Source organism: Oncorhynchus gorbuscha, linkage group LG22 (assembly GCF_021184085.1).
Source record: "Oncorhynchus gorbuscha isolate QuinsamMale2020 ecotype Even-year linkage group LG22, OgorEven_v1.0, whole genome shotgun sequence".
Taxonomy (NCBI): domain Eukaryota; kingdom Metazoa; phylum Chordata; class Actinopteri; order Salmoniformes; family Salmonidae; genus Oncorhynchus; species Oncorhynchus gorbuscha.
In genome coordinates, this window is record NC_060194.1 from 36,798,885 (window position 1) to 36,821,210 (window position 22,326).

The following is a 22,326-nucleotide window of genomic DNA, read 5'->3' on the forward strand; positions in this document are numbered from 1 at the left end:
GGCAGTTAACCCACTGTTCCTAGGCCGTCATTGAAAATAAGAATTTGTTCTTAACTGACTTGCCTGGTTAAATAAAGGTTTAAACATTTTTTTTTTTTAAATGAGTCAATTGGAGGTGTACCTATGGATGTATTTCAAGGCCTACCATCAAACTCAGTGCCTCTTTGCTTGACACACAAAAAAATAAAATTATTATTATTATAGACCTCCACAAGTCTGATTCATCCTTGGGAGCAATTTCCAAACACCTGAAGGTACCACGTTCATCTGTACAAACAATAGTACCCAAGTATAAACACCATGAGACCACGCAGCCGTCATACCGCTCAGGAAGGAGACGCGTTCTGTCTCCTAGAGATGAACGTACTTTGGTGTGAAAAGTGTAAATCAATCCCAGAACAACAGCAAAGGACCTTGTGAAGATGCTGGAGGAAACAGGTACAAAAGTATCTATATCCTCATAACCTGAAAGACCGCTCAACAAGGAAGAAACCACTTCTCCAAAACCGCCATAAAAAAGCCAGACTACAGTTTGCAACTGCACATTGCGACAAAGATCATACTTTTTGGAGAAATGCCCTCTGGTCTGATGAAACAAAAATAGAACTGTTTGGCCATAATGACCATTGTTATGTTTGGAGAGAAAGGGCTTGCAAGCCGAAGAACACCATCCCAACAGTGAAGCACGGGGGTGGGGCAGCATCATGTTGTGGGGGTGCTTTGCTGCAGGAGGGACTGGTGCACTTCACAAAATAGATGGCCTCATGAGGAAAGAAGGAAAATGATGTGGATATATTGAACATCTCAAGACATCAATCAGGAAGTTAAGCTTGGTTGCAAATAGGTCTTCCAAATGGACAATGACCCCAAGCATACTTCCAAAGTTGTGGCAAAATGGTTTAAGGACAAAGTCAAGGTATTGGAGTGTCCATCACAAAGCCCTGACCTCAATCCCATAGAAAATGTGTGGGCAGAACTGAAAAAGCGTGTGCGAGCAAGGAGGCCTACAAACCTGACTCAGTTACACCAGCTCTGTCAGGAGAAATGGGCCAAAATTCACCCAACTTATTATAGGAAGCTTGTGGAAGGCTACCCAAAACATTTGACCCAAGTTAAACAATTTAAAGTCAATGCTACCAAATACTAATTGAGTGTATGTAACCTTCTGACCCACTGGGAAAGTGATGAAAGAAATAAAAGCCGAAATAAATAATTCTCTACTATTATTCTGACAATTCACATTCTTAAAATAAAGTGGTAATCCTAACTGACCTAAAACAGGGAATTTTTACTAGGATGATTAAATGTCAGGAATTGTGAAAAACTGAGTTTAAATGTATTTGGCTAAGGTGTATGTAAACTTCCAACTTCAACTGTACATTGAAAAGCAGTAGCTGATCAAACAAATAGAAACCATTCTTTGTGACAACTGAATGGTCTGGGTTGCCGTAGTGATAACAAAGAGAAAAGGTTAACACTAAGACAACCAATAAAAACACAACAGATTACAAAGTACATTAACATTGCATATCTATGGTTGAAACCTGGCAGTCTGAGGTTCCCAGTCTGGGTTGGTGTTGGACAGTTAGCCAGTTCTATCTCCTGTAGCGGTACCTCTTGAAGTGGAACCACAGCTGGAAAATCCCATTGGCGAACTGACAGCGGAACCCATGACGGTGAGAATACTCCCACTCGCGGTTCACGATCTTAAAGGCAATGTCCTCATATGGCGGGCCCGCGTGGAACCGCAGAACCCCAAAGTCCTTGTTGTCAGGACTGGGTTCTAGGAAGTACTGCGGCGTGGAACGTTTGTTGATCAGGTCTGGGTAGAAGATGTTGAACTTGTAGCCCTGGACGATCTTAGGCGGAGGGTTGTCGAAGTCGTAATGCGTCTGGTTATATTTGTTCCACTCAAAGCCTGTGTGGACCCTGTTGAAGAAGCGTGGTTTCCGGGGACGGTATTTGTCGGCCCACAGGTACATCTTGCCCGTTAGGGGAAGCTCCACGCTAAACTGAGCCTCGTCCCCGCCCATGCCCTGTTTGGCACGACGCACAAACTCATCCTCCGCATTCTCATTGGCATCACCTGGAGAACAAGAGGAGAGAGAGAGATGAATATGACGATAGGTAGAGATGTCCGAGTGTTTCTGTGTGTGTGTGTGTGTGTGTTGATGCAAAGCCACTTACCTGTGACGGCGAGCTGTCTGCGTGAGAGGTGTAGTTTTTGTGTGTCTTCGTCAGGTGTGATGGTGTGTGTGTCCAGCGGTAGCTCTGAGGGCAGCAGCAGGGTGGGACTGTAGCGGCCAGAGTCATACTCTGCCTGGCTCTGCTGGATCAAATCCTCCTCGGTCAGAACGGCCTCTACCACCTCACCCTTCTCCTCTCCCTCCTTCTCACCATCTCCCTCTGTGGATGGGCCTGCCACTTGGTCATCCTTCTCTGTAGCGCTCTTCTGATTGGCGGAAGGGGAGGAAGAGGCGGCGCCAGGCTCCTTTGAGGGAGGGTCTTCTTTCTCGGTCCTGTAGAGAAGAAACAGAGGAGGCAAAGGTCAAACCTTGTGTATATGAGCATGTAAAGAAAGAGGTTGAAGGTGAAAAAACTGTGTGTGTGTGTGTCTGCCCATGTACTCACACATCCTCTTCCTCAGGCTCCTCTTTGATAATGGGGAAGAGAGGCACACTCTCCACTCCCTGCTCCTGTTTCAGCTTGAACAGCTTCTGACGCAACACATCCTGGTGCCTCTCTCTCAACCTATAACACAGATAGGGATGGTTAACACACACACAGAAATGCCAGAGACCGGTAGGGTAAGTGTGCATACCCACACACACCGGTCCTCACCGTGCTCGGCCCATGTAGACCCTGACTTGCTGCATCAGACTCTCCCAGTAGCCTATGTCCAGGTTGGATCCCCCAGCTCGGATCTTAGTCTCCATGTTGAGGTTCAGCGCCTGGAGCTGGCTGTACGTCTTTCCCTTAAACACTATCTGAACATCGGTGCTCACTGACGTGTTAATGCCATCACGACGGTCACCTGGGGACGAGGGAGACAACATCAGACTGGGGCTGTGCAAGAAATGGCCCCATATGCCCCATAGAGTACACTACTTTTGACCAGGGGACCATTTTGGACACATCCTAGGAGAGGGACAAGGGGAGAAATGCCTAGGTGTAGGCACAGAGGATAGAGGTTGATGGTGGAATGCCAAGCCAGAATATGGGCCAATGAGGGAGAGCGCTACTGAGATGTTACTATAGTTTGGCCTATCGGAGGTGGTGCTGCTGCTGTACCTGGGCCTTTTCCAGATGCCTCCAGTTTCCGGAGCTTGCTTATCTCGTCCTCTGTGATGGTGGTCATGTCCCTCCAGTAGTCCACATTCTTGCCCTGCTCCAGCTCCATGTACACCTACAGGGAAAATGCACACACACACGTCACACACAGACATGTCACACAGTCTCTCTCTTCCCGCTACAAATCACAATTGATAGAAACAGTTCTAAGAACATTGAACAAACACACACACCAGGGTTTCAGTTAGGAAAATGTGGTGCCGGACAACCTGACAGGCAAAACATGTACCGGTATTTACCAGACATCCTAATGCATTGTCTGTGTGACGCATTAGAGCGTCCACCCAATTCATCTTAACAGAATAGAAATGAGCCTGTAAAGTTGTAAAAAATATATAACAATGTTCTTATACCAAAATGACAGGTTTTATTGAAAAGCAAAACATTTCCTGTTGCATCTTTACCCCTTCTAGAAATCAGAAATTAATATCGATTTTTTTAAGACGGAAAAGACATTTAGCCTAGAACAAGTCACCTACACAGCAATAAAACTTAAATATAATAATTTGTGAACGACCTGTCCTATAGGCTATTTGTATGAACATGTTTATTAATAAAGAAAAAAACCTGCTGTTTTCAAATACGATCTAGGCCTCTCTAATTGAACTTTACATTTTAAATAGGCCTAATAAATAACAACTGGGGAGAGGTGGAGGAACACCAGGGTCTGCCCCACTCCCACTGCCATGCAGCACCACAGCAGGGGAAAGAGACCTAATAAATAACTACTGGGGAGAGGTGTTGGAGGAACACCAGGGTCTGGCCCACTCCCACTGCCATGCAGCACCACAGCAGGGGAAAGAGGCCTAATAAATAACAACTGGGGAGAGGTGTTGGAGGAACACCAGGGTCTGGCCCACTCCCACTGCCATGCAGCACCACAGCAGGGGAAAGAGGCCTAATAAATAACAACTGGGGAGAGGTGTTGGAGGAACACCAGGGTCTGGCCCACTCCCACTGCCATGCAGCACCACAGCAGGGGAAAGAGGCCTAATAAATAACAACTGGGGAGAGGTGTTGGAGGAACACCAGGGTCTGGGCCCACTCCCACTGCCATGCAGCACCACAGCAGGGGAAAGAGGTCTAATAAATAACAACTGGGGAGAGGTGTTGGAGGAACACCAGGGTCTGGCCCACTCCCACTGCCATGCAGCACCACAGCAGGGGAAAGAGGCCTAATAAATAACAACTGGGGAGAGGTGTTGGAGGAACACCAGGGTCTGGCCCACTCCCACTGCCATGCAGCACCACAGCAGGGGAAAGAGACCTAATAAATAACAACTGGGGAGAGGTGTTGGAGGAACACCAGGGTCTGGCCCACTCCCACTGTCATGCAGCACCACAGCAGGGGAAAGAGGCCTAATAAATAACAACTGGGGAGAGGTGTTGGAGGAACACCAGGGTCTGGCCCACTCCCACTGCCATGCAGCACCACAGCAGGGGAAAGAGGCCTAATAAATAACAACTGGGGAGAGGTGTTGGAGGAACACCAGGGTCTGGCCCACTCCCACTGCCATGCAGCACCACAGCAGGGGAAAGAGGCCTAATAAATAACAACTGGGGAGAGGTGTTGGAGGAACACCAGGGTCTGGCCCACTCCCACTGCCATGCAGCACCACAGCAGGGGAAAGAGGCCTAATAAATAACAACTGGGGAGAGGTGTTGGAGGAACACCAGGGTCTGGCCCACTCCCACTGCCATGCAGCACCACAGCAGGGGAAAGAGGCCTAATAAATAACAACTGGGGAGAGGTGTTGGAGGAACACCAGGGTCTGGGCCCACTCCCACTGCCATGCAGCACCACAGCAGGTGAAAGAGGCCTAATAAATAACAACTGGGGAGAGGTGTTGGAGGAACACCAGGGTCTGGGCCCACTCCCACTGCCATGCAGCACCACAGCAGGGGAAAGAGACCTAATAAATAACAACTGGGGAGAGGTGTTGGAGGAACACCAGGGTCTGGCCCACTCCCACTGCCATGCAGCACCACAGCAGGGGAAAGAGACCTAATAAATAACTACTGGGGAGAGGTGTTGGAGGAACACCAGGGTCTGGCCCACTCCCACTGCCATGCAGCACCACAGCAGGGGAAAGAGGCCTAATAAATAACTACTGGGGAGAGGTGTTGGAGGAACACCAGGGTCTGGGCCCACTCCCACTGCCATGCAGCACCACAGCAGGGGAAAGAGACCTAATAAACAACAACTGGGGAGAGGTGTTGGAGGAACACCAGGATCTGGCCCACTCCCACTGCCATGCAGCACCACAGCAGGGGAAAGAGGCCTAATAAATAACTACTGGGGAGAGGTGTTGGAGGAACACCAGGGTCTGGCCCACTCCCACTGCCATGCAGCACCACAGCAGGGGAAAGAGACCTAATAAATAACTACTGGGGAGAGGTGTTGGAGGAACACCAGGGTCTGGCCCACTCCCACTGCCATGCAGCACCACAGCAGGGGAAAGAGGCCTAATAAATAACTACTGGGGAGAGGTGTTGGAGGAACACCAGGGTCTGGCCCACTCCCACTGCCATGCAGCACCACAGCAGGGGAAAGAGGCCTAATAAATAACTACTGGGGAGAGGTGTTGGAGGAACACCAGGGTCTGGCCCACTCCCACTGCCATGCAGCACCACAGCAGGTTGAAAGAGGCCTAATAAATAACAACTGGGGAGAGGTGTTGGAGGAACACCAGGGTCTGGCCCACTCCCACTGCCATGCAGCACCACAGCAGGGGAAAGAGGCCTAATAAATAACAACTGGGGAGAGGTGTTGGAGGAACACCAGGGTCTGGCCCACTCCCATGCAGCACCACAGCAGGTTGAAAGAGGCCTAATAAATAACAACTGGGGAGAGGTGTTGGAGGAACACCAGGGTCTGGCCCACTCCCACTGCCATGCAGCACCACAGCAGGTTGAAAGAGGCCTAATAAATAACAACTGGGGAGAGGTGTTGGAGGAACACCAGGGTCTGGCCCACTCCCACTGCCATGCAGCACCACAGCAGGGGAAAGAGGCCTAATAAATAACAACTGGGGAGAGGTGTTGGAGGAACACCAGGGTCTGGCCCACTCCCACTGCCATGCAGCACCACAGCAGGTTGAAAGAGGCCTAATAAATAACAACTGGGGAGAGGTGTTGGAGGAACACCAGGGTCTGGCCCACTCCCACTGCCATGCAGCACCACAGCAGGTTGAAAGAGGCCTAATAAATAACAACTGGGGAGAGGTGTTGGAGGAACACCAGGGTCTGGCCCACTCCCACTGCCATGCAGCACCACAGCAGGGGAAAGAGGCCTAATAAATAACAACTGGGGAGAGGTGTTGGAGGAACACCAGGGTCTGGCCCACTCCCATGCAGCACCACAGCAGGTTGAAAGAGGCCTAATAAATAACAACTGGGGAGAGGTGTTGGAGGAACACCAGGGTCTGGCCCACTCCCACTGCCATGCAGCACCACAGCAGGTTGAAAGAGGCCTAATAAATAACAACTGGGGAGAGGTGTTGGAGGAACACCAGGGTCTGGCCCACTCCCACTGCCATGCAGCACCACAGCAGGGGAAAGAGGCCTAATAAATAACAACTGGGGAGAGGTGTTGGAGGAACACCAGGGTCTGGCCCACTCCCACTGCCATGCAGCACCACAGCAGGGGAAAGAGGCCTAATAAATAACAACTGGGGAGAGGTGTTGGAGGAACACCAGGGTCTGGCCCACTCCCACTGCCATGCAGCACCACAGCAGGTTGAAAGAGGCCTAATAAATAACAACTGGGGAGAGGTGTTGGAGGAACACCAGGGTCTGGCCCACTCCCACTGCCATGCAGCACCACAGCAGGTTGAAAGAGGCCTAATAAATAACAACTGGGGAGAGGTGTTGGAGGAACACCAGGGTCTGGCCCACTCCCACTGCCATGCAGCACCACAGCAGGGGAAAGAGGCCTAATAAATAACAACTGGGGAGAGGTGTTGGAGGAACACCAGGGTCTGGCCCACTCCCACTGCCATGCAGCACCACAGCAGGGGAAAGAGGCCTAATAAATAACTACTGGGGAGAGGTGTTGGAGGAACACCAGGGTCTGGCCCACTCCCACTGCCATGCAGCACCACAGCAGGTTGAAAGAGGCCTAATAAATAACAACTGGGGAGAGGTGTTGGAGGAACACCAGGGTCTGGCCCACTCCCACTGCCATGCAGCACCACAGCAGGGGAAAGAGGCCTAATAAATAACAAATGGGGAGAGGTGTTGGAGGAACACCAGGGTCTGGCCCACTCCCACTGCCATGCAGCACCACAGCAGGGGAAAGAGGCCTAATAAATAACAACTGGGGAGAGGTGTTGGAGGAACACCAGGGTCTGGCCCACTCCCACTGCCATGCAGCACCACAGCAGGGGAAAGAGGCCTAATAAATAACAACTGGGGAGAGGTGTTGGAGGAACACCAGGGTCTGGCCCACTCCCACTGCCATGCAGCACCACAGCAGGGGAAAGAGGCCTAATAAATAACAACTGGGGAGAGGTGTTGGAGGAACACCAGGGTCTGGCCCACTCCCACTGCCATGCAGCACCACAGCAGGGGAAAGAGGCCTAATAAATAACAACTGGGGAGAGGTGTTGGAGGAACACCAGGGTCTGGCCCACTCCCACTGCCATGCAGCACCACAGCAGGGGAAAGAGGCCTAATAAATAACAACTGGGAGAGGTGTTGGAGGAACACCAGGGTCTGGCCCACTCCCACTGCCATGCAGCACCACAGCAGGGGAAAGAGGCCTAATAAATAAAACAATTATCAACCTGATATTGGATAAGTAAATAAATACATTAAGGCTGGTTCATAGATAGAAATCTTATTTTACAACGCTCCAGTGAAACGAGGCCCACGCCATGCATTTATGAAAGTGCTTGTTTCCGGAGATTAAAATTATATCTCTTTACAGTTCTACTGGATGATAATAAATGATGTTTATTATAATTGGACTTATCTTGGGGACGTGACTCACGTCATGTGATATAAGTGGCTTATTCATAACTACTCTGTTTCCTACTATAGACAGTTGGCTGCCTAGTGATTGAAACATTTTAACTGATGTGAATAGTTGGCACACACCCTACACCAATGTCCCAGAGGATTTATTATGAAGTATATTTGTTTGCCTTAGAAGTTGGAGAATATGCATTTTTTCACAATGGATGTTTTTTGTGTGTTTTTTTACAATTTGGCCAGTAACAATTTTATTTATCCGCTTTTCTTATTTTACCAAATGTCGGAATTTACCGTCTAACGGAAACCCTGACACACACACACCTTGATGTCTTCAAGCAGGTCGTCCATGTCAGTGACGGTGAGTCCATTGAGGAAGGTGTAAGGTTCGTGCATCTCCACAGCCAGGTCGTCATCCTCAGCACTGATGTACTTAGCCAACAGGTCTATGGGCTTAGCACGGCCGTCACGGATACGGATCTTAGACCTAAACACACAAACATCTATTAGTTAGTGGTCTGCACACTAATTCACATCAGCAAACACCAGAGCAGTGAGATGTTGTTTATGTACCAGGCTGTTTTCAAGTGAGTATATGGAACCATGTGAGGTTGAGGGTTAGGGTTACAGGGGGACGGTAATGAAGGTGTCACCACTCACCGTAGCTTGGCCTGGTGCAGGTGGAAGTTATCCTCTTGTTCTGCCCAGGTTTTGAAATGCTCTGCCTCCTTCTCTCTCTGCAGCATCTCTAGCTCCGTCTCTCTCATGGCCTTCTCCCTCTCCCTCTCCAGTCGCAGCTGCTTCACCTAAACACAGACAGACACACTTATACACAGTTCCTGCTCTTGCATTGCATTCTCCATAAGCACATAGATTCCTGAACCTATTAAACACACATCAGCTCGTTTTTGCATAGAAGCATACCTTCTGCAGTTCTCTACGATTCTCCTCCTGGATGCGTTTGTTTCTGTCTTTCAGGTCCTTCTCACCCAGATGGCCAATGCCCTTCCTGTCTAGAGCCTGACCACAACACCACCACCACAGAAACACAGATTATTCAGAGCCTGGTCAGATGTAACCACTGTCCTTCTAAAAGGAGGGTGTTGATAGTCCCACATACATCCATTTATCAAGTGCCCACTCTCCTCTCCCTCTCTTACCTTCTGCCATTTGAAGGTGCCCAGCAGGTTGTTGTCTCCAAAGGGGTTGTCTGCATTGGTATAGCCCATATACTCCTCACTCCAGCCCATCTTCTCCCTCTTCTTCCTCTCCTTGGCCTCTTTCTTGGCCAGTCGTCTGGCCCTCTTCTCCTCTGGGGTCTCCAGGGCCTTCAGCATCTCTCTCTGGTTCTTCTTCTCATCTCGGACCGAGGGTCCGGCCTCTCCAGACCCCGGGCTGCCTCCACGGGCCCCGCCCTCCGACCCAGAGCTCTTGGACGAGTCAGAGGAGCCAGAGCGACGTCTTTTCCTATCTTTGTCCCTACCTCTGCTTTCCTCTCTCCTCCCGTGGTTTTCACTCCTCCGGCTGCTTCTCTCTCCGTCTTGACTACTCTCCTCACCTCGGCTTCGGTCCCCCTCTCTGCTTTTCATTCTCTCCCTGATCTGTCGTTCCCTCTCTCTGCTAGGGCTTCTGCTCCCTCTGTCTGCACTCCTCTGCCATCTCCTCTCCCGGTCAATGCTCCCCCCATCCCTCACTCTCTTCCGGTCTGCACTGGACCCTAAATCGGACTGGGACTGAATCCAGCCCCTCCTCTTCTCTCCTTTGTCTTCTCTTCTGCCTTTCATTTTCTCTCTTTCCTTCCTCTCCTTTGGATCATCTGAGTCAGAGCTGATGGATAGAAAAATGTAGTTGCAGACATGTGATTTCTTCATTAATATTGTACTTGTTTGACATTTTGCTGCACTGTTATGCGCTAGTAAAACATGCAAAGTTGGAAGAACAGTATTGTCTACAATGTCATTGTGTGCTGTAGCATTAAGATTTCCCTTCACTAGAAATAAGGGGCCTACCCCAAACCCTGAAAAACAACCCCAGACCATTATTCCTCCTCCACCAAACTTTATAGTTGGCACTATGCATCTGCCAGATTCATTCGTCAGACTGCTAGATGGTGAAGCATGAGTCATTACTCAGGAGAACGCGTTTCCACTGCTCCAGAGTCCAATAGCAGCGAGCTTTACACCACTCCAGCCGATGCTTGGCATTGTGCATGGTGATCTTAGGCTTGTGTGTGGCTGCTCGGCCATGGAAACCCATTTCATGAAGCTCCCAACAAAGAGTTCTTGTGCTGACGTTGATTCCAGAGGTAGTTTGGAACTCTGTAGTGAGTGTTGCAACTAAGGACAGACAATTGTTATGGGCTATGCGCTTCAGCGGTCCCATTCTGTGTGTTTGTGTGACCTACCACTTCGTAGATGACTCGATCCCTCCGATGTCAACAATTACAGACCAGTATCCCTTCTTTCTTTTCTCTCCAAAATTCTTGAACGTGCCGTCCTTGGCCAGCTCTCCCGCTATCTCTCTCTGAATGACCTTCTTGATCCAAATCAGTCAGGTTTCAAGACTAGTCATTCAACTGAGACTGCTCTCCTCTGTATCACGGAGGCGCTCCGCACTGCTAAAGCTAACTCTCTCTCCTCTGCTCTCATCCTTCTAGATCTATCGGCTGCCTTCGATACTGTGAACCATCAGATCCTCCTCTCCACCCTCTCCGAGTTGGGCATCTCCGGCGCGGCCCACGCTTGGATTGCGTCCTACCTGACAGGTCGCTCCTACCAGGTGGCGTGGCGAGAATCTGTCTCCTCACCACACGCTCTCACCACTGGTGTCCCCCAGGGCTCTGTTCTAGGCCCTCTCCTATTCTCGCTATACACCAAGTCACTTGGCTCTGTCATAACCTCACATGGTCTCTCCTATCATTGCTATGCAGACGACACACAATTAATCTTCTCCTTTCCCCCTTCTGATGACCAGGTGGCGAATCGCATCTCTGCATGTCTGGCAGACATATCAGTGTGGATGACGGATCATCACCTCAAGCTGAACCTCGGCAAGACGGAGCTGCTCTTCCTCCCGGGGAAGGACTGCCCGTTCCATGATCTCGCCATCACGGTTGACAACTCCATTGTGTCTTCCTCCCAGAGCGCTAAAAACCTTGGCGTGATCCTGGACAACACCCTGTCGTTCTCAACCAACATCAAGGCGGTGGCCCGTTCCTGTAGGTTCATGCTCTACAACATCTGCAGAGTACGACCCTGCCTCACACAGGAAGCGGCGCAGGTCCTAATCCAGGCACTTGTCATCTCCCGTCTGGATTACTGCAACTCGCTGTTGGCTGGGCTCCCTGCCTGTGCCATTAAACCCCTTCAACTCATCCAGAACGCCGCAGCCCGTCTGGTGTTCAACCTTCCCAAGTTCTCTCACGTCACTCCGCTCCTCCGTTCTCTCCACTGGCTTCCAGTTGAAGCTCGCATCCGCTACAAGACCATGGTGCTTGCCTACGGAGCTGTGAGGGGAACGGCACCTCAGTACCTCCAGGCTCTGATCAGGCCCTACACCCAAACAAGGGCACTGCGTTCATCCACCTCTGGCCTGCTCGCCTCCCTACCACTGAGGAAGTACAGTTCCCGCTCAGCCCAGTCAAAACTGTTCGCTGCTCTGGCCCCCCAATGGTGGAATAAATGACGCCAGGACAGCGGAGTCAATCACCACCTTCCGGAGACACCTGAAACCCCACCTCTTTAAGGAATACCTAGGATAGGATAAGTAATCCCTCTCACCCCCCCCCTTTAAGATTTAGATGCACTATTGTAAAGTGACTGTTCCACTGGATGTCATAAGGTGAATGCACCAATTTGTAAGTCGCTCTGGATAAGAGCGTCTGCTAAATGACTTAAATGTAAATGTAATGACCCATTGTTGCGCCTAGAATTTTCCACGTCACAATAACAGCACTAACAGTTGACCGGGGCAGTTCTAGCAGGGCAGAAATTTGATGAACTAACTTGTTGGAAAGGTGGAATCCTACCACGGTGCCACGTTGAAAGTCACTGAGTGTTTGTCTATGGAGATTGTATGGCTGTGTGTTCGATTTTATACGCCTGTCAACAACGCGTGTGGATAAAATAGCCGAATCCACTCATTTGAAGTGGAGTCCGCATACCTTTGACCATGTAGAATACATGCACTAATATAACTTAACCTGTCATGTTTACCTGGATCGGTCTTTTGACTTGCCCTTCAGTTTACGGCTCTTGTCGCTGTCTGAGTCGCTTCTCGACCCGGGATGGCCTCTGCTAGGTGGCCATTGTCGCCCCGCAGATCCACCACTGCTGTCCGAGCTTCCGCTCTCAGAACGCGCAATTCTCCGGGGATTTTGTTTCCGACCCACGGACCGACTCCGGCACATTTTCTCTTGGGGTGATCGTGATCTACTTATTTTGGACCTGTTTCGGTTCCGACTACGAGAGCCGGAACGGGACCGATGATACTTTTTCGGACCCATGGCAAATGGGTTTCCAAAACGTTGTGGTCCGTTCTACGTCGCGTAAATCGGAGCTGTATAATGATTTTTCGCAGCACAACACTGTAATGTATTTGAGGTGAATAATCGTTAGGACGATTACAAACCTAAATATTAACTTAAAAAACACGAAGGGATCCCATCTCATACTAACTTTTATATTGATTTTGTTCGCATTTGTTGTTTTAATTCTCATGCATATTTAAAGCCAACCGCTGGGACTTGCATTGAGCCCCGGCGCAGTTTGTAAACGTCATATTATAATCTGATTGATCATTTGAGAGAATGGTGGCATAGGACGTCAATGTGCCTTTCCCAAGTATTTTATCATGATTAATGAAATCTGACCACTACACCCCATCTATAGGTATGTCGTCTAGGCATGTTTTAGTTTCCACATAAATTGGCATCGGAAAGGCAAAACATGGTGTTGTACGTGTCACACTATTGGCTGTATTCCAGAAATGTCTTGTGTAGTTCTTAAAACCCACCCGAACAAAAACAAGTAATAAAAACCATTATATTCTCAATTCATTGAAATAGATTTACAATAAACATGGTGATTACAATGGATACTTTTTGCATCGCTGACATGAGAATTTTATGCTAATGGTTTACGTCGGAACTACATTTCCCAGAAGGTACTACAATCTTATTGACTGTTTTGAGAGGAGAGGAGAGCGCTTTCAACTCTCCTCATTTATAGCCAGCAGGAACACATCGTTGGGGATTTTTATTTTATTTATATCGTCTTTAGCTGGACCATAACGATTTGTTGTATAACTATCAGTTTCAAAGTAATATTTAAAAATATATATATTCATTGTCACTGGACCAATAGCTAACAGCTTGTGCTAACTAGCTTGCTTCACGGCTTAGCTAGGTCGGTGAGCCTAGTTAGTTACTAAAATACCAACACATTGTTTTTAGTATGAGTTTTTTTAATGAGTTATTTGATACTGATAACTAGCTAGATAACAGATATTGCGCGATTTCAAAACAAATCCATCTACTTGAATCAAAAGAGAGGTTAACTAACTAGCCATTGTGCGCATCGAGGAAATTGCAACAAAGAAAACGTTTTTAGTTTTGCTGGATCAGCTGGCTCGCTAGGTTGCTAGCTGTGTTGTAAACGACGACGTTCCCGGCTAAACGGTAGCAATATTAACTAGTTGGCTGTCTTGCCATGGCGCAACATGGTCCTGTTCACGTAGCAAGCTCACAAAAAGCATTAATGCTAGAAATGAAGAGCCTTCAAGAGGAGCCAGTCGAAGGCTTCAAAATAACATTGGTCGATGAAGCAGATCTCTACAATTGGGAAGTGGCCATTTTTGGACCTCCTAACACTCACTATGAAGGGGGCTATTTCAAGGTAAGGTCGAGGTATAGCCAACTAAATTCACTTGTTTTGCTAACTGTCTTAGATACACTAATCCTAGCTTGTTTTGTTAGCTAGTTAGCCAACACGGGCTATGGTCAACTACATGGTTGGATTCCGTTAGTAGTAGGCCCGTAAAACTTAACATCGCATCTGTTTTCTATTGCTGTACTTCCAGCCTACAGTGACACTGTCAAACCTATTTCTGGGTCAGGCTGTTGTTCTCGGATATGTTCTACTCAACACCAGGTTGCAACATCAGGTTTACCATTGAATCGGGTTAGGTCCCACAGACGCATGTTAGGACATATTGCTGACATGTTGATGTGACTTTCTCTCCGTGTGTCCCACAGGCTCGTATCAAGTTCCCCGTTGACTACCCCTACTCGCCACCTGCCTTCCGTTTCCTCACCAAGATGTGGCACCCCAACATCTATGAGGTAAGGGATCACTGACCCAATTCTAGAAAAATAGTCAAATTTAAGGAAATTTATTTTCAAACAAATGTCATGGTCCTAATCTGAATTGTTATTGCTCTCTATTAGGTGGCTTAATCCTAGTCACACCTGTCATTTGTGGGCATAAGTACAGTGTTTGTGTATGTTAATTTGAGCTTCTCCCTTGTGTTAGAATGGGGACGTGTGTATATCCATTCTGCACCCTCCAGTTGATGACCCTCAGAGTGGGGAGCTGCCATCTGAGAGGTGGAACCCTACCCAGAACGTCAGGTACACGCCCCCTCAGTATGTTGTATGTTCTCTCGTCTCTCTCTCGTCTCTCTTTCGTCTCCCCGTCTCTCTCTCGTCTCTCTTTCGTCTCCCCGTCTCTCTCTCGTCTCTCTTTCGTCTCCCCGTCTCTCTCGTCTCTCTTTCGTCTCCCCGTCTCTCTCTCGTCTCTCTTTCGTCTCCCCGTCTCTCTCTCGTCTCTCTTTCGTCTCCCCGTCTCTCTCTCGTCTCTCTTTCGTCTCCCCGTCTCTCTCTCGTCTCTCTTTCGTCTCCCCGTCTCTCTCTCGTCTCCCTTTTCGTCTCCCCGTCTCTCTCTCTCTCTTCTCTCTCTTTCGTCTCCCCGTCTCTCTCTCGTCTCTCTTTCGTCTCCCCGTCTCTCTCTCGTCTCTCTTTCGTCTCTCTCTTTCGTCTCCCCGTCTCTCTCTCTCTCTTTCGTCTCCCCGTCTCTCTTTCGTCTCCCCGTCTCTCTTTCGTCTCCCCGTCTCTCTTTCGTCTCTCTTTCGTCTCTCCGTCTCTCTCTCGTCTCTCTTTCGTCTCCCCGTCTCTCTCTCGTCTCTCTTTCGTCTCCCCGTCTCTCTCTCGTCTCTCTTTCGTCTCCCCGTCTCTCTCGTCTCTCTTTCGTCTCCCCGTCTCTCTCTCGTCTCTCTTTCGTCTCCCCGTCTCTCTCTCGTCTCTCTTTCGTCTCCCCGTCTCTCTCTCGTCTCTCTTTCGTCTCCCCGTCTCTCTCTCGTCTCTCTTTCGTCTCCCCGTCTCTCTCTTCGTCTCCTTTCGTCTCTCTCTTCGTCTCCCTCTCGTCTCCCTCTCTCTCTTCGTCTCCCCGTCTCTCTCTCGTCTCTCTTTCGTCTCCCCGTCTCTCTCTCGTCTCTCTTTCGTCTCCCCGTCTCTCTCGTCTCTTTTCGTCTCCCCGTCTCTCTCTCGTCTCTCTTTCGTCTCCCCGTCTCTCTCTCTCTCCTCGTCTCTCTTTCGTCTCCCCGTCTCTCTCCCCGTCTCTCTTTCGTCTCCCCGTCTCTCTCTCTCGTCTCTCTTTCGTCTCCCCGTCTCTCTCTCGTCTCTCTTTCGTCTCTCTTTCGACTCCCCGTCTCTCTTTCGTCTCCCCGTCTCTCTCGTCTCTCTTTCGTCTCCCCGTCTCTCTTTCGTCTCTCTTTCGTCTCCCCGTCTCTCTTTTTCGTCTCCCCGTCTCCCCGTCTCTCTTTCGTCTCTCTTTCGTCTCCCCGTCTCTCTCTCGTCTCTCTTCTCTCTCTCGTCTCTCTTTCGTCTCCCCGTCTCTCTTTCGTCTCCCCGTCTCTCTTTCGTCTCCCCGTCTCTCTCTCGTCTCTCTTTCGTCTCCCCGTCTCTCTCTCGTCTCTCTTTCGTCTCCCCGTCTCTCTTTCGTCTCCCTGTCTCTCTCTCGTCTCTCTTTCGTCTCCCCGTCTCTCTCTCGTCTCTCTTTCGTCTCCCCGTCTCTCTCTCGTCTCTCTTTCTCTCCCGTCTCTCTTTCGTCTCTCTCGTCTCCCCGTCTCTCTTTCGTCTCCCCGTCTCTCTCTCGTCTCTCTTTCGTCTCCCCGTCTCTCTCTCGTCTCTCTTTCGTCTCCCCGTCTCTCTCTCGTCTCTCTTTCGTCTCCCCGTCTCTCTCTCGTCTCTCTTTCGTCTCCCCGTCTCTCTCTCGTCTCTCTTTTCGTCTCCCCGTCTCTCTCTCGTCTCTCTTTCGTCTCCCCGTCTCTCTCTCGTCTCTCTTTCGTCTCCCCGTCTCTCTTTCGTCTCCCCGTCTCTCTTTCGTCTCCCCGTCTCCCCGTCTTTCGTCTCCCCGTCTCTCTTTCGTCTCCCCGTCTCTTTCGTCTCTCTCTCGTCTCTCTTTCGTCTCCCTCCGTCTCTCTCTCGTCTCTCTTTCGTCTCCCCGTCTCTCTCGTCTCCCCGTCTCTCTCGTCTCCCCGTCCTCGTCTCTCTTTCGTCTCCCGTCTCTCTCTCTCTTTTCGTCTCCCCGTCTCTCTCGTCTCTCTCTTTCCCCGTCTCCCCGTCTCTCTTTCGTCTCCCCGTCTCTCTTTCGTCTCCCCGTCTCTCTCTCGTCTCCCTCTCGTCTCTCTTTCGTCTCCCCTCGTCTCTCTTTCGTCGTCTCTCTTTCGTCTCTTTTCGTCTTCGTCCCTCTCTCTTCTCTCTTTCGTCTCCCCGTCTCTCTCTCGTCTCTCTTTCGTCTCCCCGTCTCTCTCGTCTCTCTTTCGTCTCCCCGTCTCTCTCGTCTCTCTTTCGTCTCCCCGTCTCTCGTCTCTCTTTCGTCTCCCCGTCTCTCTCGTCTCCCGTCTCTCCCGTCTCTCTCTTCGTCTCCCCGTCTCTCTCTTCGTCTCCCCGTCTCTCTCTCGTCTCCCCGTCTCTCTCTCTCGTCTCCCCGTCTCTCTTTCGTCTCCCCGTCTCTCTCTCTCGTCTCCCCGTCTCTCTTCGTCTCCCCGTCTCTCTTCTCGTCTCCCCGTCTCTCTCTCTCGTCTCCCCGTCTCTCTCTCTCGTCTCCCCGTCTCTCTCTCTCGTCTCCCCGTCTCTCTCTCTCTCGTCTCCCCGTCTCTCTCTCTCTCGTCTCCCCGTCTCTCTCTCTCGTCTCCCCGTCTCTCTCTCTCGTCTCCCCGTCTCTCTCTCTCGTCTCCCCGTCTCTCTCTCTCGTCTCCCCGTCTCTCTCTCTCGTCTCCCCGTCTCTCTCTCTCGTCTCCCCGTCTCTCTCTCTCGTCTCCCCGTCTCTCTCTCTCGTCTCCCCGTCTCTCTCTCGTCTCCCCGTCTCTCTCTCTCGTCTCCCCGTCTCTCTCTCTCGTCTCCCCGTCTCTCTCTCTCGTCTCCCCGTCTCTCTCTCTCGTCTCCCCGTCTCTCTCTCTCGTCTCCCCGTCTCTCTCTCTCGTCTCCCCGTCTCTCTCTCTCGTCTCCCGTCTCTCTCTCTCGTCTCCCCGTCTCTCTCTCTCGTCTCCCCGTCTCTCGCTCTCGTCTCCCCGTCTCTCGCTCTCGTCTCCCCGTCTCTCTCGTCTCTCTCTCCCTTCCCCGTCTCTCTCTCTCCTTCCCTTCTCTCTCTCTCTCCTTCCCTCTCTCTCTCTCTCTCCCCGTCTCTCTCTCTCGTCTCCCCGTCTCTCTCTCTCGTCTCCCCCTCTCTCGCTCTCGTCTTCCCTTCTCACTCTCTCTCTCTCCTTCCCTTCTCACTCTCTCTCTCCCCCTTCTCGCTCTCTCTCTCCCCCCGTCTCTCTCTCTCGTCTCCCCGTCTCTCTCTCTCGTCTCCCCGTCTCTCTCTCTCGTCTCCCCGTCTCTCTCTCTCCCCGTCTCTCTCTCTCGTCTGCCCGTCTCTCGTCTCCCCGTCTCTCTCTCGTCTCCCGTCTCTCTCTCTCGTCTCCCCGTCTCTCTCTCTCGTCTCCCCGTCTCTCTCTCGTCTCCCCGTCTCTCTCTCTCGTCTCCCCGTCTCTCTCTCTCGTCTCCCCGTCTCTCTCCCCGTCTCTCTCTCGTCTCCCCGTCTCTCTCTCGTCTCCCCGTCTCTCTCTCGTCTCCCCGTCTCTCTCTCTCGTCTCCCCGTCTCTCTCTCTCTCGTCTCCTCTCTCTCCCTCGTCTCTCTCTCTCTCTCGTCTCCCCGTCTCTCTCTCTCTCGTCTCCCCGTCTCTCTCTCTCGTCTCCCCGTCTCTCTCTCTCGTCTCCCCGTCTCTCTCTCGTCTCTCCCCGTCTCTCTCTCTCGTCTCCCCGTCTCTCTCTCTCGTCTCCCCGTCTCTCTCTCTCTCGTCTCCCCGTCTCTCTCTCTCTCGTCTCCCCGTCTCTCTCTCTCTCGTCTCCCCGTCTCTCTCTCTCTCGTCTCCCCGTCTCTCTCTCTCTCTTCTCCCCGTCTCTCTCTCTCTCGTCTCTCTCGTCTCTCTCTCTCTCGTCTCCCCGTGTCTCTCTCTCTCGTCTCCCCGTGTCTCTCTCTCTCGTCTCCCCGTGTCTCTCTCTCTCGTCTCCCCGTGTCTCTCTCTCTCGTCTCCCCGTGTCTCTCTCTCTCGTCTCCCCGTGTCTCTCTCTCTCGTCTCCCCGTGTCTCTCTCTCTCGTCTCCCCGTGTCTCTCTCTCGTCTCCCCGTGTCTCTCTCTCGTCTCCCCGTGTCTCTCTCTCGTCTCCCCGTGTCTCTCTCTCGTCTCCCCGTCTCTCTCTCGTCTCCCCGTCTCTCTCTCGTCTCCCCTTCTCTCTCTCGTCTCTCTCTCGTCTCTCTCTCGTCTCTCTCTCGTCTCTGTCTCGTCTCTCTCTCTCGTCTCCCCGTCTCTCTCTCTTTCGTCTCTCTCTCGTCTGTCTTTCGTCTCTCTCTCGTCTCTCTTTCGTCTCTCTCGTCTCTCTTTTGTCTCTCTCGTCTCTCTTTTGTCTCTCTCTCATCTCTCTTTCATCTCCCCGTCTCTCTCTCGTCTCTCTCTCGTCTCTCTTTCGTCTCCCCGTCTCTCTTTCGTCTCCCCGTCTCTCTTTCGTCTCCCCGTCTCTCTTTCGTCTCCCCGTCTCTCTTTCGTCTCCCCTCTCTCTCTCCTTCCCTTCTCACTCTCTCTCTCTTTCTCCTCCCCTTCTCGCTCGCTCTCTCCCCCGTCTCTCTTTCGTCTCCCCGTCTCTCTCTCTCGTCTCACTCTCTCGTCTCCCCGTCTCTCTCTCTCGTCTCTCTCTCTCGTCTCTCTGTCTCTCTCTCTCTCTCTCTCTGTCTCCCCGTCTCTCTCTCTCTCGTCTCCCCGTCTCTCTCTCTCTCGTCTCCCCGTCTCTCTCTCTCTCGTCTCCCCGTCTCTCTCTCTCTCGTCTCCCCGTCTCTCTCTCTCTCGTCTCCCCGTCTCTCTCTCTCTCGTCTCCCCGTCTCTCTCTCTCTCGTCTCCCCGTCTCTCTCTCTCTCGTCTCCCCGTCTCTCTCTCTCTCGTCTCCCCGTCTCTCTTCTCTTTCTCCCCGTTCTCTCTCTCTCGTCTCCCCGTCTTCTCTCTCTCGTCTCCCCGTCTTCTCTCTCTCGTCTCCCCGTTTCTCTCTCTCTTCTCGTCTCCCGTTTTCTTCTCTCGTCTCCCCGTCTCTCTCGTCTCTCGTCTCTCTCTCTCGTTTCCCCGTCTCTCTCTCTCTCGTCTCCCCGTCCGTCTCTCTCTCTCTCGTCTCCCGTCTCTCTCTCTCGTCTCCCCGTCTCTCTCTCGTCTCCCCGTCTCTCTTTTCTCGTCTCCCCGTCTCTCTCTTGTTTCCCCGTTTTCTCTCTTTCGTCTCCCCGTTCTCGTTTTCTCTCTCGTCTCCCCGTCTCGTCTCCTCGTCTTTCTCTCTCGTCTCCCCGTCTCTCCGCGTCTCTCGTCTCCCCGTCTCTCTCTCTCTCGTCTCCCCGTCTCTCTCTCGTTCTCTCTCTCTCTCTCGTCTCCCCGTCTCTCCTTCTCTTTCGTTCTCCCCGTCTCTCTCTCTCTGTCTCCCCGTCTCTCTTCTCCCTTCGTCTCCCCGTCTCTCTCTCTCTCTCGTCTCCCCTCTTCTCTCTCTCGTTCCCCGTCTCTCTTTGTCTCTCGTCTCCCCGTCTCTCTCTCTCTCGTTTCCCCCGTTTTCTCTCTCGTCTCCCGTTTCTCTCTTTTCTCGTTCGTCTTTCTCTCTTCTCGTCTCCCCGTCTCTCTCTCTTCGTCTCCCCGTCTCTTCTCTCTTTCTCCCCGTCTCTCTCTCTCTCGTCTCCCCGTCTCTCTTCTCGTCTCCCCGTCTCTCTCTCTCTCGTCTCCCCGTCTTCTCTCTCTCGTCTCCCCGTCTTCTTCTCTCTCTCGTCTCCCCGTTCTCTCTCTCTCGTCTCCCCGTCTCTCTCGTCTCCCCGTCTCTCTCTCTCGTCTCCCCGTTTCTCTCGTCTCCCCGTCTCTCTCTTTCGTCTCCCCGTCTCTCTCTCTCTCTTCCCCGTTTCTCTCTCTCTTCTCCCCGTTTTCTCTCTCTCTCTCGTTTCTCTTCTCTCTCTCGTCTCTCTCTCGTCTCTCTCTCTCTCTCGTCTCTCTCTTTCTCTTCTCGTTTCTCTCTCTCTCTCGTCTCCCCGTCTCTCTCTCTCTCTCGTCTCTCTCTCTCTCTCTCTCTCTCTCTCTCTCTCGTCTCTCTCTCTCTCTCGTCTTCTCTTTCTCTCTCTCGTCTCTCTCTCGTCTCTTCTCTCTCTCTCTTCGTTTCTCTCTCTCTCTCGTCTCTCGTCTCTCTCTCGTCGTCTTTCTTTCTCGTCTCTCTCTCGTTTCTTCTCTCGTCTCTCTCTCTCGTCTCTCTCTCTCGTCTCTCTCTCTCTCGTCTCTCTCTCTCTCTCTCTCTCTCTTCTCTCTCTCGTCTTCTCTCTCTCTCGTCTCTCTCTCTCTCTCTCTCTCTCTCTCTCTCGTCTCTCTCTCTCTCTCGTCTCTCTCGTCTCTCTTCTCTCTCTCTCTCTCGTCTCTCTCTCTCTCTTCTCTCTCTCGTCTCCCCGTCTCTCGTCTCCCGTCTCGTTCTCGTCTCTCGTCTCTCTCTCTCGTCTCCCCGTCTCTCTCTCGTCTCCCCGTCTCTCTCTCTCGTGTTCTCTTTCTCTCTCTCTCTTCGTTTCTTTTCTCTCTCTGTCTCTCTCTCTCTCGTCTCTCCCTCTCTCTCTCTCTCTCTCTTCGTCTCTCTCTCTCCTCTCTCTCGTTTTCTTCTTTTCTCTCGTTTTCTTTCGTCTCTTCTCGTTCTCTCTCGTCTCCCCGTCTCTCTCTCGTCTTTCGTTTTCTCGTTTTTCGTCTTCTCTTCTTTCTTTCTCTCTCTCTCTTCTCTTCGTCTCTCTCTCGTTTCTCTCGTCTCTCTCTCTCGTCTCTTCTCGTCTCTCTCTTTGTCGTCTTCTCTCTCGTCTCTTCTCGTTTCTCTCGTCTCTTGTCGTCTCTCTCTCTCTCTCTCGTTTTCGTTTCTCTCTCTGTCTCTCTCGTCTCTCTCTCTCGTCTCTCTCTCGTCTCTCTCTCTCGTCTCTCTCTCGTCTCGTCTCTCTCTCTCGTCTCTCTCTCTCTCTCTCTCTCTCTCGTCTCTGTCTCTCTCGTCTCTGTCTCTCTCTCTGTCTCTCTCGTCTCTCTCTCGTCTCTTCTCTCTCTCTCGTCTCTTCTTCTCTCGTCTCTTCTCTCTCTCTCGTCTCTCTCTCTCTCGTCTCTCTCTCTCTCTCTCTCTCTCTCTCTCTCTCTCTCTCTCTCGTCTCTCTCTCTCGTCTCTCTGTCTCTCTCTCTCTCTCTCTCTCTCTCGTCTCTCTCTCGTCTCTCTCTCTCTCTCGTCTCTGTTCTCTCGTCTTCTCTCTCTCGTCTTCTCTCTCTCTCGTCTCTGTCTCGTCTCTGTCTCTTCTCTCGTCTCTCTCTCTCTCTCTCTGTCTCTGTCTCTCTCTCTCTCGTCTCTCTCTCTCTCTCTCTGTCTTGTTCTCTCTCTGTCTCTCTCTCTCTCTCTCTCTCTCTCTCTCTCGTCTCTCTCTCTCTCTCGTCTCTCTCTCTCTCTCTC

General features: G+C 51.4%; 2 protein-coding genes across 2 annotated transcripts in view; one reads left to right on the forward strand and one right to left on the reverse strand.

Annotated features, from left to right (window-relative positions):
• Positions 1 to 1,259: 1,259 nt before the first annotated feature.
• Positions 1,260 to 13,063, reverse strand: LOC124009409 (cactin-like). The gene is made up of 10 exons (XM_046321230.1): positions 12,540 to 13,063; positions 9,486 to 10,152; positions 9,250 to 9,345; positions 8,986 to 9,131; positions 8,650 to 8,812; positions 3,292 to 3,406; positions 2,842 to 3,034; positions 2,632 to 2,751; positions 2,188 to 2,519; positions 1,260 to 2,086 (listed from the first exon to the last, which is right to left on the reverse strand). The coding sequence occupies exons 1-10, from the start codon at positions 12,827 to 12,829 to the stop codon at positions 1,596 to 1,598; spliced, it is 2,613 nt and encodes an 870-aa protein (XP_046177186.1). The 5' UTR covers positions 12,830 to 13,063; the 3' UTR covers positions 1,260 to 1,595.
• Positions 13,064 to 13,322: 259 nt separating this feature from the next.
• LOC124009410 (ubiquitin-conjugating enzyme E2 R1-like) overlaps positions 13,323 to 22,326 on the forward strand; it is a 19,572-nt gene continuing 10,568 nt past the window's right edge. The window contains exons 1-3 of the mRNA XM_046321231.1: positions 13,323 to 14,219; positions 14,579 to 14,665; positions 14,856 to 14,953. Of these exons, the coding sequence (XP_046177187.1) occupies positions 14,034 to 14,219; positions 14,579 to 14,665; positions 14,856 to 14,953 (371 nt within the window). The 5' untranslated portion in view covers positions 13,323 to 14,033. The remainder of the gene's footprint in view (positions 14,220 to 14,578; positions 14,666 to 14,855; positions 14,954 to 22,326) is intronic.